The sequence below is a fragment of the Malania oleifera genome, chromosome 11 (assembly GCF_029873635.1).
Source record: "Malania oleifera isolate guangnan ecotype guangnan chromosome 11, ASM2987363v1, whole genome shotgun sequence".
NCBI classification, from domain to species: domain Eukaryota; kingdom Viridiplantae; phylum Streptophyta; class Magnoliopsida; order Santalales; family Ximeniaceae; genus Malania; species Malania oleifera.
The window spans coordinates 39,091,569-39,106,071 of record NC_080427.1 but is presented as its reverse complement, the minus strand read 5'-3'; the positions used below and the strand labels follow the sequence as shown (position 1 = coordinate 39,106,071).

The 14,503-nt window shown below is 35.2% G+C and overlaps 1 protein-coding gene across 1 annotated transcript; it reads left to right on the top strand.

Moving 5' to 3' along the window:
• The first annotated feature begins 173 nt into the window (after nucleotides 1–173).
• On the top strand, nucleotides 174–987 carry LOC131167656 (uncharacterized). Its single transcript, XM_058126468.1, has one exon. The coding sequence runs from the start codon at nucleotides 397–399 to the stop codon at nucleotides 742–744; it is 348 nt and encodes a 115-aa protein (XP_057982451.1). The 5' UTR covers nucleotides 174–396; the 3' UTR covers nucleotides 745–987.
• Nucleotides 988–14,503: the final 13,516 nt, after the last annotated feature.

Sequence of the window (14,503 nt, the reverse complement as noted above, 5' to 3'; positions counted from 1 at the left end):
GTGTAGAGACCTTGTGAACATAGGCACACTATTGAAGTATAAAAATTATTATGTTATTAATTCTTATGTTTTTGTCTCAATTTGTTGCATTGTGTGCACAACTTTTGAAGGCTGTTCATGACAAATAGAACGGGTGTATATTGTAGTTATTGCCTTATTGGGGTTTCATTTGGTTTCAAGATTTCAATTTGGTCAGGTGCCTTCCAGCAAGACTAAAAAGTCACAATGCCGGATGAAGACGGCAGGTTCCTAGACGAAAAGACGACGTCGTTTACGACCTAAGCACAGCAAAACGACGTCATCCCCGAAAAGCGAGTTACCCCCTCCCCTAAACAAAGTCGCCCACTCCACTCCTCCTCCATCTCTCTGCCTCGCTCTGTCTCTTGCCGAACATCCATGGCTTCCCAAAAGCCCTTGGCCTCTGCGGCCACCATGCTCCGAAGCCGCCTGAGTACATCGCTCCGAACAAGGGGAGGCGGCGAAGGAGTGAACCGGTGGACTAGCCCCGGCCACCAGGAGCGCCCCAATGGCTATCTCTTCAATCGCACTCCTCTGCCGCCCGGCCAGTCTCGTAAGTGGGAAGACTGGGAGCTTCCCTGCTACATCACCAGCTTCCTCACCATCGTCATCCTCGGCGTCGGCCTCAACGCCAAACCCGATCTCACCCTTGAGACCTGGGCGCACCAGAAGGCCCTCGAACGCCTCGAGGCCCAGAAGCTCGCATTATCCGAGGAATCCGAGTGATCTTTGATCTGGGTACGCTGAATTGGCTCTGCCCTTTTGATATAATCTCGCGTTTTCTTTGGTGGGGTTTGGGGTTTTGATTTCGTATGGGTTTAGATGATGGCGAACACTCGTGTTGATATGGTGCGGATGGCGTAGTTCAATAAGATCCTAGCTGTTGATCTCTGATTTTTAGTTGCTTTGTTTCTCATCTTGATGTTATACAGTATAATGTTTCGAAGAAATTATAATTTTGTTTACTCAGTCTTAGGGTTTATGATGCTCATGTGGGGGATTCCTAGTTAATTTGGAATTATATTTAGAATTGGGTGCCTTTAAGATTCATTTAGTTATATATGTCAATGGATGATGAAAAAACTTCGTTGCGGGTTCATTATGGTTCCAATTTAAATGATGTTTTGTTTAAGCATCTCATTTTGCTTCGGTGTTCACTGGTGAATTGTTTTGGAGTTTAGTTGTCAGTTGTTAACTTCATAGTTTGACACAACAGAATGCGATAGTCCCTTTTATTTGCATTAAGGGTTAACTTATTCTACACAGGGTTGTAGCCAATTATATTTGAGGTTAGTTTTGTTTACTTATATATTTGTTGGTGTCTTAATTCTCAACATTTTGAAGCACTTTTTTTGAGTTTAGTTTACTTGGCTTCTTTAGATTAGTTACAATTGCAGACTTTGAGCACTTAACTGTTGATTAGCAGATCACTTGATCTCTAACCATGAATGTTTGTGCATGCTACATCGACCCATTAATGGTGTTGCATGCCGCGTGAAAGTGTCTCTTGGTGTTGAATTTGTTGAACCCTTGAATGTTAAAAGATAGTAACATGGTTGCATTTATGAACCAAAACCGACCTTTCTGTTAGGGTTAAATTCTCTCTATGTAACGGACTGTTGACTTGGGTGCTCTACTCATTTTGGAGCATCCTTGCAACATTTTAGCTCTTTCTTTATCTCATCCTAGGAACAGCAACTACAGCAAGAGATACTCTGCCACTTTCTTTGCTCCTCATAGATTGTAGACCGTAGACTACTTATTTATATCTACTATGGATTGTCTGCCTTGTGGGATGAAACTAATGCAAAATTTAATATGTGAATGGAAGGATTAGTATAGAAAAATTTATCTTAAAAAATTAATCCTGCCATGCTAAACTATAAGCTTTGGGGATAAGGAAGCTTTGGTATAAAGTGAACATAGTATCCAGGTCATCTAATAGAATGATTGTTAAGCTGCCAGTTCCACATATGCGACCAGAATTTGTCATTTAAAATTGTACAACAACAATAATAAGCCAAGTCTTAAGTCCCATCAGGTGGGTCAGCTACATGAATCATTTTCCTTCAATTTATATGATCATGGACATTTTGTCTTAAAAAATAAAAATTTGTAAGGTTTTGCCAAGGGTTAGTGTTACATTTTAAAAATTTTCAAGTCCTTATAAAAAATAGAAAAAAAATGATTTAATGAAAATCAATGATTTCAACAAGACTTAATTAACCTTGTTTTAAAAAAAAAAGGAGAATGTATATTGCCCAATAGAGTTATTATTTCAACTTATCATTACTTGAGCAAGTGTGTAAATATGCGCCTAGATCTAAAAAATAGATAAGTAAGCATGCCTATTGTCCAACTAGGTGATCAAATAACAAAGTGAACATGTTTATTGTTCAATAGAGTTGTTTATTGCTTCTTCTTATCATTACTTAAGTGAGTATGTATATTTGCTCATGGATTAAGATGTTCGCACTAGAATAAGCATGTAATAAGATTGAATCGAGTGTTTTAAATCATTTTTAAAAAATTAGGAAATGCTTCAAAGAGCGTAAATATATGTTTTTTTGCATCATGCTAGAGAAAAAATAGAAGATAGAAAAAAATTGAATAACGTTTAGGAGTGGACAAAATAAAATCAAAGAGGTTGTTCTTAATTAGGTGGGTAGATCGTTTATGATTGTAAAGTTATTCCCGATGAGAGTTCAACCACACATGTATTAGTGTTAAGTATATGCATTAAAGTCTGAAAGAGAAGGGGTAACATAGATCAAGTAAGAGAACTTGGTGGTGGAATTTAATGGGAGAAAATATATTAAAATTTAAAGGCTATATGATAAAGAGGGTGAATGGATAAATAGGAGATATTGAGCACATAAAGATTCATTGGAGTAGGATAGCTAGTTCATTTAAAGAGGAAGCGAAAGTGGTTTTAAGTGAATTTGGAGGAAGAAGCATGACTAGTAAAGAGAGTAGGTGGGATCAAGATGCCCAAAGAGCAGTTAAGATAAAAAGAATAAGGCCTACGTGATAATGGAGTAATATTGTTGACTAATTTATTTTAAAACAATTATAAGAGCTAAGAAAAATGCTTAATGGAAGGAGGGAAAGCACTTTAATACTACCAAAGTAAAGGAGATACTCAAATAGTGGAGCTTGGGAAAGAGTGTTTTATGCCTAGGAGGTCAATTACAAAAGCTATATAACTATTCAAAAGATTAATGGAAAAGTTTAGGAAAAAGAAGAGGGATTTGCATGTGGTTTTAGTTAACCTAGAGAAGGCCTATGATTGGGTATCTACTATCTGGGGAAGGTCTATGGTGGGTTTTAGAAAAGAAAAAAAAGTATGTAGGAAGTTAGTGTGTGTGTATGTGTATATACAAATGTTGAATGATAATATATATATATATATACACTATCATTAAGGATTTGTACAATAATGGCTAGTGATTGGGTGAGAGTTCATGGAATAAATTCCCAATCATATGGCTTTCTTTGAGCTGTTGTCTGTTTGCATTAGTGATTTAGTGATGTATGAACTTATTACAAATAACTGAAATCAGATGTAATGTCGTAGTTGCAGATGATATAGTCTTGACTGATGAAACTAGAGGTTGAGTAGAATCTAAATTAGAATGGTTAGAGAAGCTTTAAAATCTAGAGGTTTTAAGATACATATCATAAATTTAGTCATATGGGGTTTCTCCAAATTTTTGAAAGGGTGTCGCGGCTTAAGATTAATTTGCGTAAGAGTGGTATCGAGGCTATTAATGTGCCTGCTGAGAATGTTAGTGAATTAGCTATAGATTTACCCCTGCTTTATGCATTACATTTTTTCAATTTCTCCTCTAGCTTGCAGGCATGAAATAGAGAGATGATTCGGCGGCATACCATTAAAATCAAAATGAACGTTCTATAGGATGATTATAAGACTATGCTATAGGGATTTGGAAGTTGGGTAACTAACAAATAAATTTACAAAATGTAAAAATTGCTGAAATGAGAATGATAGGGTGATCGAGTGGTATAACCAAAAAGATAAATTAAGAAATGAGTACATTCGTGGTGAGGAGGGGGCTATTTAATGTTAGTGGTAGCTTTTGGGGGGGGGGGGGGGGAGGGATGGTATGGATTTAATAACTGTCTTAAGTATCAATGAAGGTTCATGTAGAGGTACTTAAGTATTGGTGGTTGTTATTAGAGAACAAATAGAGTGACATCATGGAGAAAGTTTTGTGGTTCAAATATCTTTAGTTAGAAAGGTACATTGAATCATAAGGGAAGCATCAGTCATAAACTGGTTGTTGTGGACAAGTTGTGGGGGATATAAATATTTATAAAATTAAACAAAATAAGAAAGGAGTTGTAATGTATCCATGGGTATTCAAGTCAATTGCTAAAAATATGTAGGTTTGAAGTTGTAATGCATCTACTGTTATTTGATCACCCACTAAAATATATATAGGTTTGGAGTTGCAATGCATCCATGAGTATTTTAAATTTGGCCCTAGAAAAGATAGAGGTTTTCAAAATTACTCGAGTCAGATATTTATCTGTGAAATCAACCATTTTTTAAGAGAAAAAAACTCCTAGTTTTTATGTAGATGACCAAACCTTGTAGCTGACACCATCTTACATGAATTGGTGCTGCCACTAACTTTTTACAAGTATCTACATTTCACATTTTCCCCTTCTGTGGTCACATCAACATACTTAATTCAGGTATGACTTGCCATATCTTTTTATGATAAGTCTTAATTTGATAGGTATTTGTTGATTAATTGACCACTGTAGAAGCACTTCTCTATCCCATCCTAATTTGTTGTGAAAAGAATGGTTTCTTTATATTCTCCTTGTTTCATGTTTTAGGCTGTGTTATGAATTAGAAAATTTCTGTAAAGCACATTTGATTTGAAACTAGTGTCTGGCCATGTGAAAAAGTAAGTGCTTAAAAAGGGTTTGAGTTGACATCCAAAAATGAGCAAGATATGGAAGTGGTCAAAATGAAGCTTTTACTTGTAAGTAGGTTTTGCATGTTGATGGTGTTTGAGCATAAAGAAAATGATGAAAAAGACCTTAATGAACTTGCTTTTTTTTTTTTCCCCGTCTTTTATTTTTTTTCGGTTTTGGCTCTGTTTTGTTTTGTTTTGTTTTTTTTCTTTTTTTTGTTTCTGTTTTTTTTTTTTTTTTGCTTTGTTTTGTTTTGTTGCGTCTTTCTTTTTGCATTATTCAGGGACAAATGTAATTTTGTGTTTCAAAAGCTGTTCTTTTGGATTAGTGCCCAAACATAATACACTAAAAGAGTACCTTATTCAGTTGAAATTACTTGCATAACTATTTACGACAGTTCCCTATATTTTTACAATCATGTGTATAGATGCATATATGTTTTTGATAAGCTGTGCAAGCCTGCCCCTAATATTGGTTGACCTGTTTATGTGTACATTTTGAAATGAAAAATAATCACTCCATGGTTTACCTGGCTACTTTTGTGCTATTCAAAGCTTACTATATAGAAAATCACTGTTCTCATTCTGCACATGTTATTGATACTGCATTGCCCCCCGCCCTCCCTGAAAGCCTACTATTAATTTTGTCACAGATGAAAAACCACACGGAATCCATTTCAGAGATTGAACCTATGATCATAAGCTGTTAAGAAGTATCATCTAGCTTTTATCTTCTGACATGAAGTTAGATGGTTTCTATGATCCGGTTATATGTTAAAAGTGTTTGTTTAGTTGCTCTCTTCTAGTATTTTGTGGCGTGCCACAGCTGCGTAAGTCTTTTCTCCTAACAATTGGCGCAACATCTATTCTCTTCTCAAATTTTATTTGGAGTCATAATAGGACGTTCTTTTCCTGCCATTTCTCGTTGAAGCAGTTTTGCTTGACTACACATAATTCCAAATTCAAGGCCTCAATTTGATGCTCCAAAGCATAGTGTGAATAAATTTGCACAAACATCTGGTAGCTTCCTAGTGTCAACAGCACATTTGTTATCAGAGGTTGTGGTGACCTCCATTTTCGAAGAATGAAAAATCATAAGATATGCAGTGGATACACGATTCATATCAAAATCTATGTAGGCTGTTTGTTTAGTGAATTACATGCATTTTCAGGAAAATTCAGACTACCTGTGTGAGCCGTCTGTGTGTGGGGTGTGGTTTTTGGGCCTGGGGAGAATATATTGTAGGCATAATTGGCTCTGATGGAATCTTTGGTATCAGCCACATTGAATTGCTGAAGCAAACCAAACAGTAGTAATGAAGATTCTCCACTCCCATTCTGGGAAATCCTTACAGGAATGAGTAGCCCAAAGCAATTGCTATGGGTTGATTGTGTTCTCTATCCTGTAGCAGCGTTGCTTGCTCGGGAAACAATTGTTAGTGTAAGCTTCTTCTTCTTCTTCTTGTCTCTATTGAGTGAACAAAATTAAGATCACTTGTGTGCTAGTTATTGTTTCTAATTTATTACGAAAAAGGAGAGATGTGCATTGGCTGTTTCTGATATAATGCTTGAATCCATTCAAATATGAAGGGGGATTCGCCGAAGCAAACTAAATCCTGAGAACATTTTTCTCGGGGCTGTAGTATTTTAAGTACCCAATTTATTGAATATATCCTCAATTTTTACTGGGGGTGTGTAGGAACATGTATTCTCCATCTGTGCTGTAATTCAATTAAAGCTTTGTCTAAGGCGATGGAATCATCTGGCACCTCTTAACTAGAATTACGAATGCAAATATATTTATCAACACTAGCTGCTGCTTTCAACACATATTTCAACTTAGGGCTGTGCTTTTGTAAGAATTATGTCATTTGTGTGAATCAAGGGTTACAAGCCGGATCAGTAAGTTCAATACCCAAGCAAAAATTTCTTTAAGATGTAATCTCTTGTACAAAATTCATAGAAATTTAAATTTGAATTTAAAGCATGCTTCTCAAAGATGAGATTGTTCTTGGGCAAGTGAGTTTTGTAGATTTATAGGTTTATGGTAAAACTAATTAACTTTTATATTAATTTTAGCCTTGGTCACCTAGTGAAACAGAAATTGCTATGGGCATCTCAACTTTAATCATTTAGGGCGTCCAAGCACATGAATTTTTGTAGGAATGAATGAAATTAAGGAGAATGGAATCAGATTTAGCATTTGAATTTCAAACTTTCATTTGGAGGCATGGATTTGAATGAATGTAAAATAAAATTGTATTTTGTCAAAATTCGTACAAATTCATATTTAAAATAAATATTGAGAAGCTAGAAAATAATTTTTTTAATTATTTAAAAAATAATAAATAAAAAATATTTTCACTACTAAAGATGACCTCAATTAGTTTTTTCAAGTATGCTGTCTACTAATAAAAACTATTGTGAATTACAACAATAGCAACAACAATTATCTACAACAGTGATAAACCAAACAAGTTATGTTTTGATTAAGTTTTTGAGCAAATTAGAGCTCATTTGGTATGTATTTGGCTCACGAATAAAGATTCCCCCAATACAAATAATTGTAATATGACAAGGGACAAGCCTTCTTATTGTTCTTCCCAACCAAAATGAACCCTTGGTAGTTTCTAAACTCTCAAATGGGATGAGAGTGGAATATAAGGATAAAAATTATTTCATTTATATATATATATATATATATATATATTGAAAGAAAGCAAGAGTGAATCTATTAGCTTTAACTGCAGACTACAAAGATTATTGATCAGAATAAGAAACCACTAGAAAACTGTTACAAAGATTATTCATTAGAACTAGAACCTTGTTGTTTATGGTGTGACTCTTATACTTGGGGTTTCATAAACAAAGGAAGGAAGAAAAACATAAGGGTGCAGTCAAGGACTTAAATTTCGATTTCGATGGAAATTTCGATGGTCTCAATTTACGGAAATTTCGATTTCGATTTAAAGAAATTACGGAAATTTATAGTAAATGATGGAAATTTACAATAAAACTTTAGGAAATATTAGAATAGATGATTATGCTTAATATGGTATCAAAATACATTAAAAAAATGCATATATGACAAGTTTCTAGTGTGTAGGATATTAAACTGCATATCGCGAAACAAACTATGAACTGAAGAACATTCAAATGATTATAAAGTTTTGAAGCTATTCCTATAAGATTTAAGGCAACAAATTATCATTTAAACAATGACATTTTCAATAAAAATTATACATTTAATGATCTAATACCACATGGACTTTCTTGGTGGCTCAAAGTTATCTCTCTTATCCCTATCATTAGGATTTCGAGATGACATATATTGTTTACAATAATCACTCCATGTCATATAATTTCCAAAATATTGAGTATAGGTGTACATGTGTTGTTCATACTCCTCCGTAGTCATCTGGTTCATGGCAGTTTCTACTCGGTCAGAAGATCTTCGTGTGCTAGGATTTCTTCTTGCATGTTCTACTTGTTGTGTATGTCCATAGGATTGTTTTGCATTTACATACTGGTCATAATCATACCCATATTCTTGACGTGTTTGTCCATACCCATAGACATGTGGTTGCCAATTTCCATATTGTTGTGCCTGCTCATTTGCATGTGAAAACGGTTGGCCATATGTAGATTGTGAGGAGCTGTTCTGTGTAGATTCATAACCACCATAACTATTAGAGTCGTGCTCTGTTCCTATACTCATAGATTCCATACTAAGGGAAAAGGTATCCTCTTCTATTTGATGCATCTTCCCTTTTCCTTTTCTACGACTGTACTGCCTATCAACTGGACGTGTTTCTCTTTGTGGACCCTCATCTTCTAGTTGGGAAGGACGTGTATATTCCACTTCTGGTCTATAATCTTGCCATCCTTCATTTCCTCCATAGTCCCCACCATCACCACCTTGCCCACTGCTATCGCCGGGGTTAGATCTGTCACCACCAGCATCATCGTCGTCATTATCATCATCACCACCAGAGGGCATAGATGAAGTTCCATATCTAGATCCAAGATTCATTTGAGAATCATCACTACTAGATATTACTTCTTCTACCATTACTTGATTAACATCGATGCCAAAGTCATCTTGTGCATGCTTGGCCATTTGTGGATGGGGACTTCCGTCTCGTTCATCAAGATGAGATGGCCTAATCCATTGAAAAAGTGGATACTCATCCTCATCACCCAATTCAACTGATATGTCAAGAAGGTCCAGGGGATCTTGTTTAGCCACTTTGTCCATTTCGGCCTCCATATCTCTTATTCGAAGCTTCATGTTGTAATAACAAAAAACAAGCTGCTGAAATCTGCTGTAAGCTAGTCTATTTCTTTGCTTTGTGTGAATGAGTGCAAATGTGCTCCAATTTCGTTCACAAGCTGATGAAGATGCGGTTTGTGACAAAATGCGCAATGCTAGCTTTCTTAGGATTGGAGCACTTGATCCATACATCATCCACCAATCAGCTGTGCAAGATGTTTTAAGAACACAAGTTAGTATTTACTACTTAGTAGATTATACTTGAAGTTTGTAACTTTGTATTGTACATTTATATAAAAATACTTACTAGGTGCCATGGTTGCCCTAGCTGCTTTAGCAGCTGCTTCTCCAAAGCTTCTTTTAGCATCTCTAAATATAATAATCTAAAAAAAAATATTGTTATTGAATAATTAAACATAGATTAAGACTTATTTTATTTAAAAATATACCTCATTCCAATTTGATCCAGGCCCGAGGAATGTGGCTCAAGGGTGTTTAAAAACTTTGTGAACTGCATCAAGAAAATAAGGATCTTCCCCAACACCTTCTTTGTATTGACATTTTGGATTTAAGAAATAAGCTGCCAATTAAATAAAGTAAAATATAAATATGTAATAAGTATTTTGATATATGAATTTCTTGAAATTTATAAATATTTATACCTGCTGCATGAAGAGGATGTTCAAGGGTTCTTTCCCATCGGTCATTGATGACTTTGAGAACCCATCTTGCACTTCTTGCACCTATTTCAATGGCCTCTTTCATCACCCTTATTGCTTCAAACACAACTCCTAATGTTGGCCACACTTCACTGTCAACTATACGCAATACTCGATATATAGGCTCATAAATGTTACAAACTTTTGCCACTCTATCCCAAAATTGATGGTTAAGAACTGTACTTTCAATTTCTCTACCCATTTTTGTTCGACTAAGAGCATGCTCAGCCCATTCAGCAGATGTGACTAGAGATATTAACCCTACTCTTTTTTCTTGTAGGCTATCAAGTGCAATGTAGTTTGTAGCAAATCGTGTGTCCCCTGGACGCACAATATCCCCTTGACAGTGCTCCCTCATTTTAGCAAGCAACCATCCATGATTATATATAAAATTAGTGATATGTCTCCCCTGCAAGATCACTATGCTTATTGCCTCTCTTTTTCCGATCTCTTCAAAAATGAGATCAATACAATGAGCGGCGCAAGGAGTCCAATACAAGTTGAATTTTTTCATTAATTTTAGAACCGCTTTCTTGTAGGCACTACCATTATCGGTCACCACTTGGACAACATGTTGCTTTCCTACCTCTTGCACAACATGTTTTAATAAGGAATATATGTATTCATGGTCTTTTATTTTGTCAGAAGCATCTACCGACTTTAGAAAAATTGTGCTTCCTTTCGAGTAAACCATGAAATTTATGATGGATAATTTTGTAGGGCCTGTCCATCCATCACACATTATAGTGCAGCCATACGTGGCCCACTTTTTCTTCACTTCTTGTACGTGGTCTTCCATTTCTTTTACCTCTAAATCAAGGTATTTTGTTCTGATTTCATAGGGTGTGGGTGGATCGACTCCCGTTCCAGCTGATTGGCAACCCCATACCATGTTTTTAAAATGAGGTGATTTTGCCTTCTCAGGTGGAACATTATCATATATAAAAAACTTCGAAATCAACCTATTCATTTCTTCTTTTATTTTACCTCCTTTGAATAAATTTTTCAAGTTTCTTTGTTTTGCTGCATCTGACTTGTAATGTTAAGAAGGCTTTGAAATATATGGCTCTATTTCTGGCTCTCTCACACTTTGAGATCGCCTCATCTGAGGTTGCCCTGCACTAATACCAGCCCCTGAACTGCCTCCTTGTTGCCTACCCGCAAACCTACGAGATTGGTCTCTTTCCCATTCCGTCTGTTTTGAAGCATAGAATGCTTGACGATATGCAGACCTTTCATAGGAAGAAATGTCAGGCGGGTATGCAATATTGTCAACATCATCAACTTCATCAATTTGTTGTGATTGCATCAAGTTCCCACGCAATTCATTTTTTATTTGATCCATTCTTTCTATTTTTTTGGCCTTAGCTGTTGTTTTTCTTTCTAAAACAATTCTCATTTCCTGCTTAACTTCTGGAGGTACTTTGTCGCAGAATTTAATATTATGCTGCGGGTCGTAATTTGCTAGGTGCATTTTTAATCTTGTTGCACCACCACTTTTCATTTGTATTCCGCAGTATTTGCAAATAAATCCATTCTTGACATTGGGCATCGGGTATCCATGTTCCCATGCTGGATCTTGTTTTCTTCCTTCAGACATTTTTGTAGATAATTTTACTTTCCTACAAGGTAACAATGAATCAAAATTAGGTGTTAAATTAGTCAACAATTTTAAAAGAAAATTATTTGAGATGTTTTATTATCAATATAATCTCAATAAATAAGACAAACATTAAAATATTAAATTAAATTTACAAAATTTAATGATAATGTACAAAATTACCAATAAATTATGGAAATTAAATTAGTCAAATAAATGAAATAATTTAAACTATATTAAGCTAATAAGTACTTTAATTTATTTAATTACTAGACTATATTGATTAGATGTTAAATTACTCTAAATTTGTAAAAAAAAAAAAATTATTTGGATGTTACTCTATAATTTTAAAATAAAAATATTTCGATGCTAAATAAAGATAAATTAATTACTAAGAGAAATATTAAATTATTAAATTAAAATTACAAAATTAATGATAATTTTTAGAAAATTATTATTAAGTAATAAATTTTAAAATGAATATATTTAAATAAATGAAATAATTTTTTAATTTATACTATAATAAGACAATAATAGTAAATTATTCTAATTTTATTTAATTATTAAATTTACTAGTTATTAACTAATTATTTATTATTCATTTATACTAACTTATTATTTAGTATACTAGTAAAGTAGTAAGTAGTAAGTTAGTAACTAGTAAGTTAGTAACATTAACTAAGGGGTAAATAGTAAATGAGAGAGGAGGGCATTGCTGTAAATATATTGGGGGAAAGGGAGATTTTGAGTAAATGTAAAAACTTAAGTGTTAAGACATCTAATTTAAAATATAAACCAGCCTTTAAGGTAGCCTTTTTATTTTGTGGAGCTGCTGGCTGCTGCTGCTCGTGGAGGGAGGGGCGACAGAGGCTCCAACTCTCGTCCCTCGTTTCTCTTCTCTCGGTTTCTTGCTCGCAGCTCAGCGAGGGCCTCGGCAGAAAGGAAGAGTGCAGGCTGGAGTTCTTGCGGCTGGCTGCGACTGTGTGTGACGCCGACAACGATGGAGGTGGAGGGTGAAGCCGAAGGCTAGAGGCAGAGGCTCGAAGGGCTGGTAGGAGGGGATTCGAAGGCTAGGGCTTTTCGGAGTTCGAACTTCAAAGGTGGAGGCAGGAGGCAGCAGAAATTTGGAATCTGGGGTTTTTTTTTTTGAAGTTTGAAGATGGAAGAAGAAGAAGAAGGCTTTTGAGAGTTTGAGCTTGAGGTATGTATCCGAATGCATGTTAATTTATAGAAATAATTTGTGTAGTGGTCGATGGAATTATTTGTTTGAATAATGGATCTGCAGAGTGCAGAGAGTATCTCTGCGAGATTTTTTTTTTCACTGTATAAGCTCACGGGTTTCACAACGTGTACAATCACGTGGGAAAAGGCAAAAAAAAATCTGAGAATACTCAGAATAGTGCTGAAATTCCTCCCTCCAATTTATTTTTTTTTTCTTCCACATGAATTCCAGGAAATTTCGGAAGAACAGCCGAAATTTTCGAAATTTCGAACGAAATTTTCCAAAAGCTCGAAATTTTGGTCGAATTTTTTCAAAATCAAATCAGTCTCTCAATTTCCTTTCGGGACCCCTCGAAATTCGAAATTTCGGTCGAAATTTCGACATTTCGACCGAAATTTAAGTCCTTGGGTGCAGTACAACAGGGACTCGTCGATGAGTGCCCTGTGCTTGTCGACGAGTAGATCCCGAGAGTAAGGAAAATTCAAAGTTTATGAGATACTGAGAGTAGAATTTGAGACTCGTCGACGAGTGACCGTACTAGTCAACGAGTGGTCTTTTGTGTCTCATCGACGAGTATCATGTTCTCGTCGACGAGTGTGCCTGGGTTGCGAGAAATAATTTGAATTTTGAATTGAAACATTGGGGTGGGGAATTTGGAAGGAAAACCTCCGAAATGTTGTTATATATGTCTTTATGGACATGTATTGAAAGTCAGTGAGATCATTGTGAAGTGTATTGTATACTTTGACATTTCTTAGTGAAATTTTTGTGTCGATTGCTTCCGTAGATGTAGACTTTGCCGAATCACGTTAATCTTCAAGTTGTTGTTCTTGTTTCTTATTTACCGGTTGTGTTTGCTTTGCTTGTTGTATTATATTCCGCTGTGCATCCTATATTTGATCATTATACAACAAAACCATTAGAAAATTGATACAAAGATTATTCATCAGAATAAGAAACCACTAGAAAACTGATTATTAACTAGAACAAGAAACCACTAGAAAACTGATCTATATACATGTTTCATAGCGTGTTCTTTGGATTTTAAAATAAAATTTTTGAATAGCGGTCTTGGAGAAGCCACTTCATTCTTGAACATATAGCCATTTCTAGCTTTTCATATGTGATAGACAAGAGCAGACCATATTAAACTATGCTTTATCATCTTCCCTTCCTTTTTTCAGATTATTGAGCCATTATAATTCCTCTTACCAGTTGGAGTACATTTTATGAAATTGGAAGAAATTGAGGAGTCCATTGTAGGCTTCATTTCAATATGAACATTCAAAAAACAAGTGATTTTTACATTCATTTCCACTGTTGCATTGTATACAAACTATTCTTGTAGCTTCCCCCAGCTAAAGATTTCATCAAAGGTAGAGAGCCTACTTTTTGTGGTCGGCCAATAGATAAAGTCATGTCTTGAGAACCAAACCAGACTGCAAACCACCATGGTACTTTGGGGTTTGATTCTCTGGTCTGGTTCCAAGCTGAAGAAAATGCATAGCCACCTAATGAGCTTGCACTATATTGTATGCTGCCTTCAACATTAGAGTCGAAAGTCCTTCAGTTTGATCAGTCTATTCTGCTTCTGAACTTCTTCTTGGCCAATTCCATCTCTGTTCATTAACAACATCAGAGACCTTAACTTTCAAAGAAAGCCCAAATTAATTTTGTGCTTTATGCAATTATACATATCCTCCATTGCTTTCAAAACTTTTC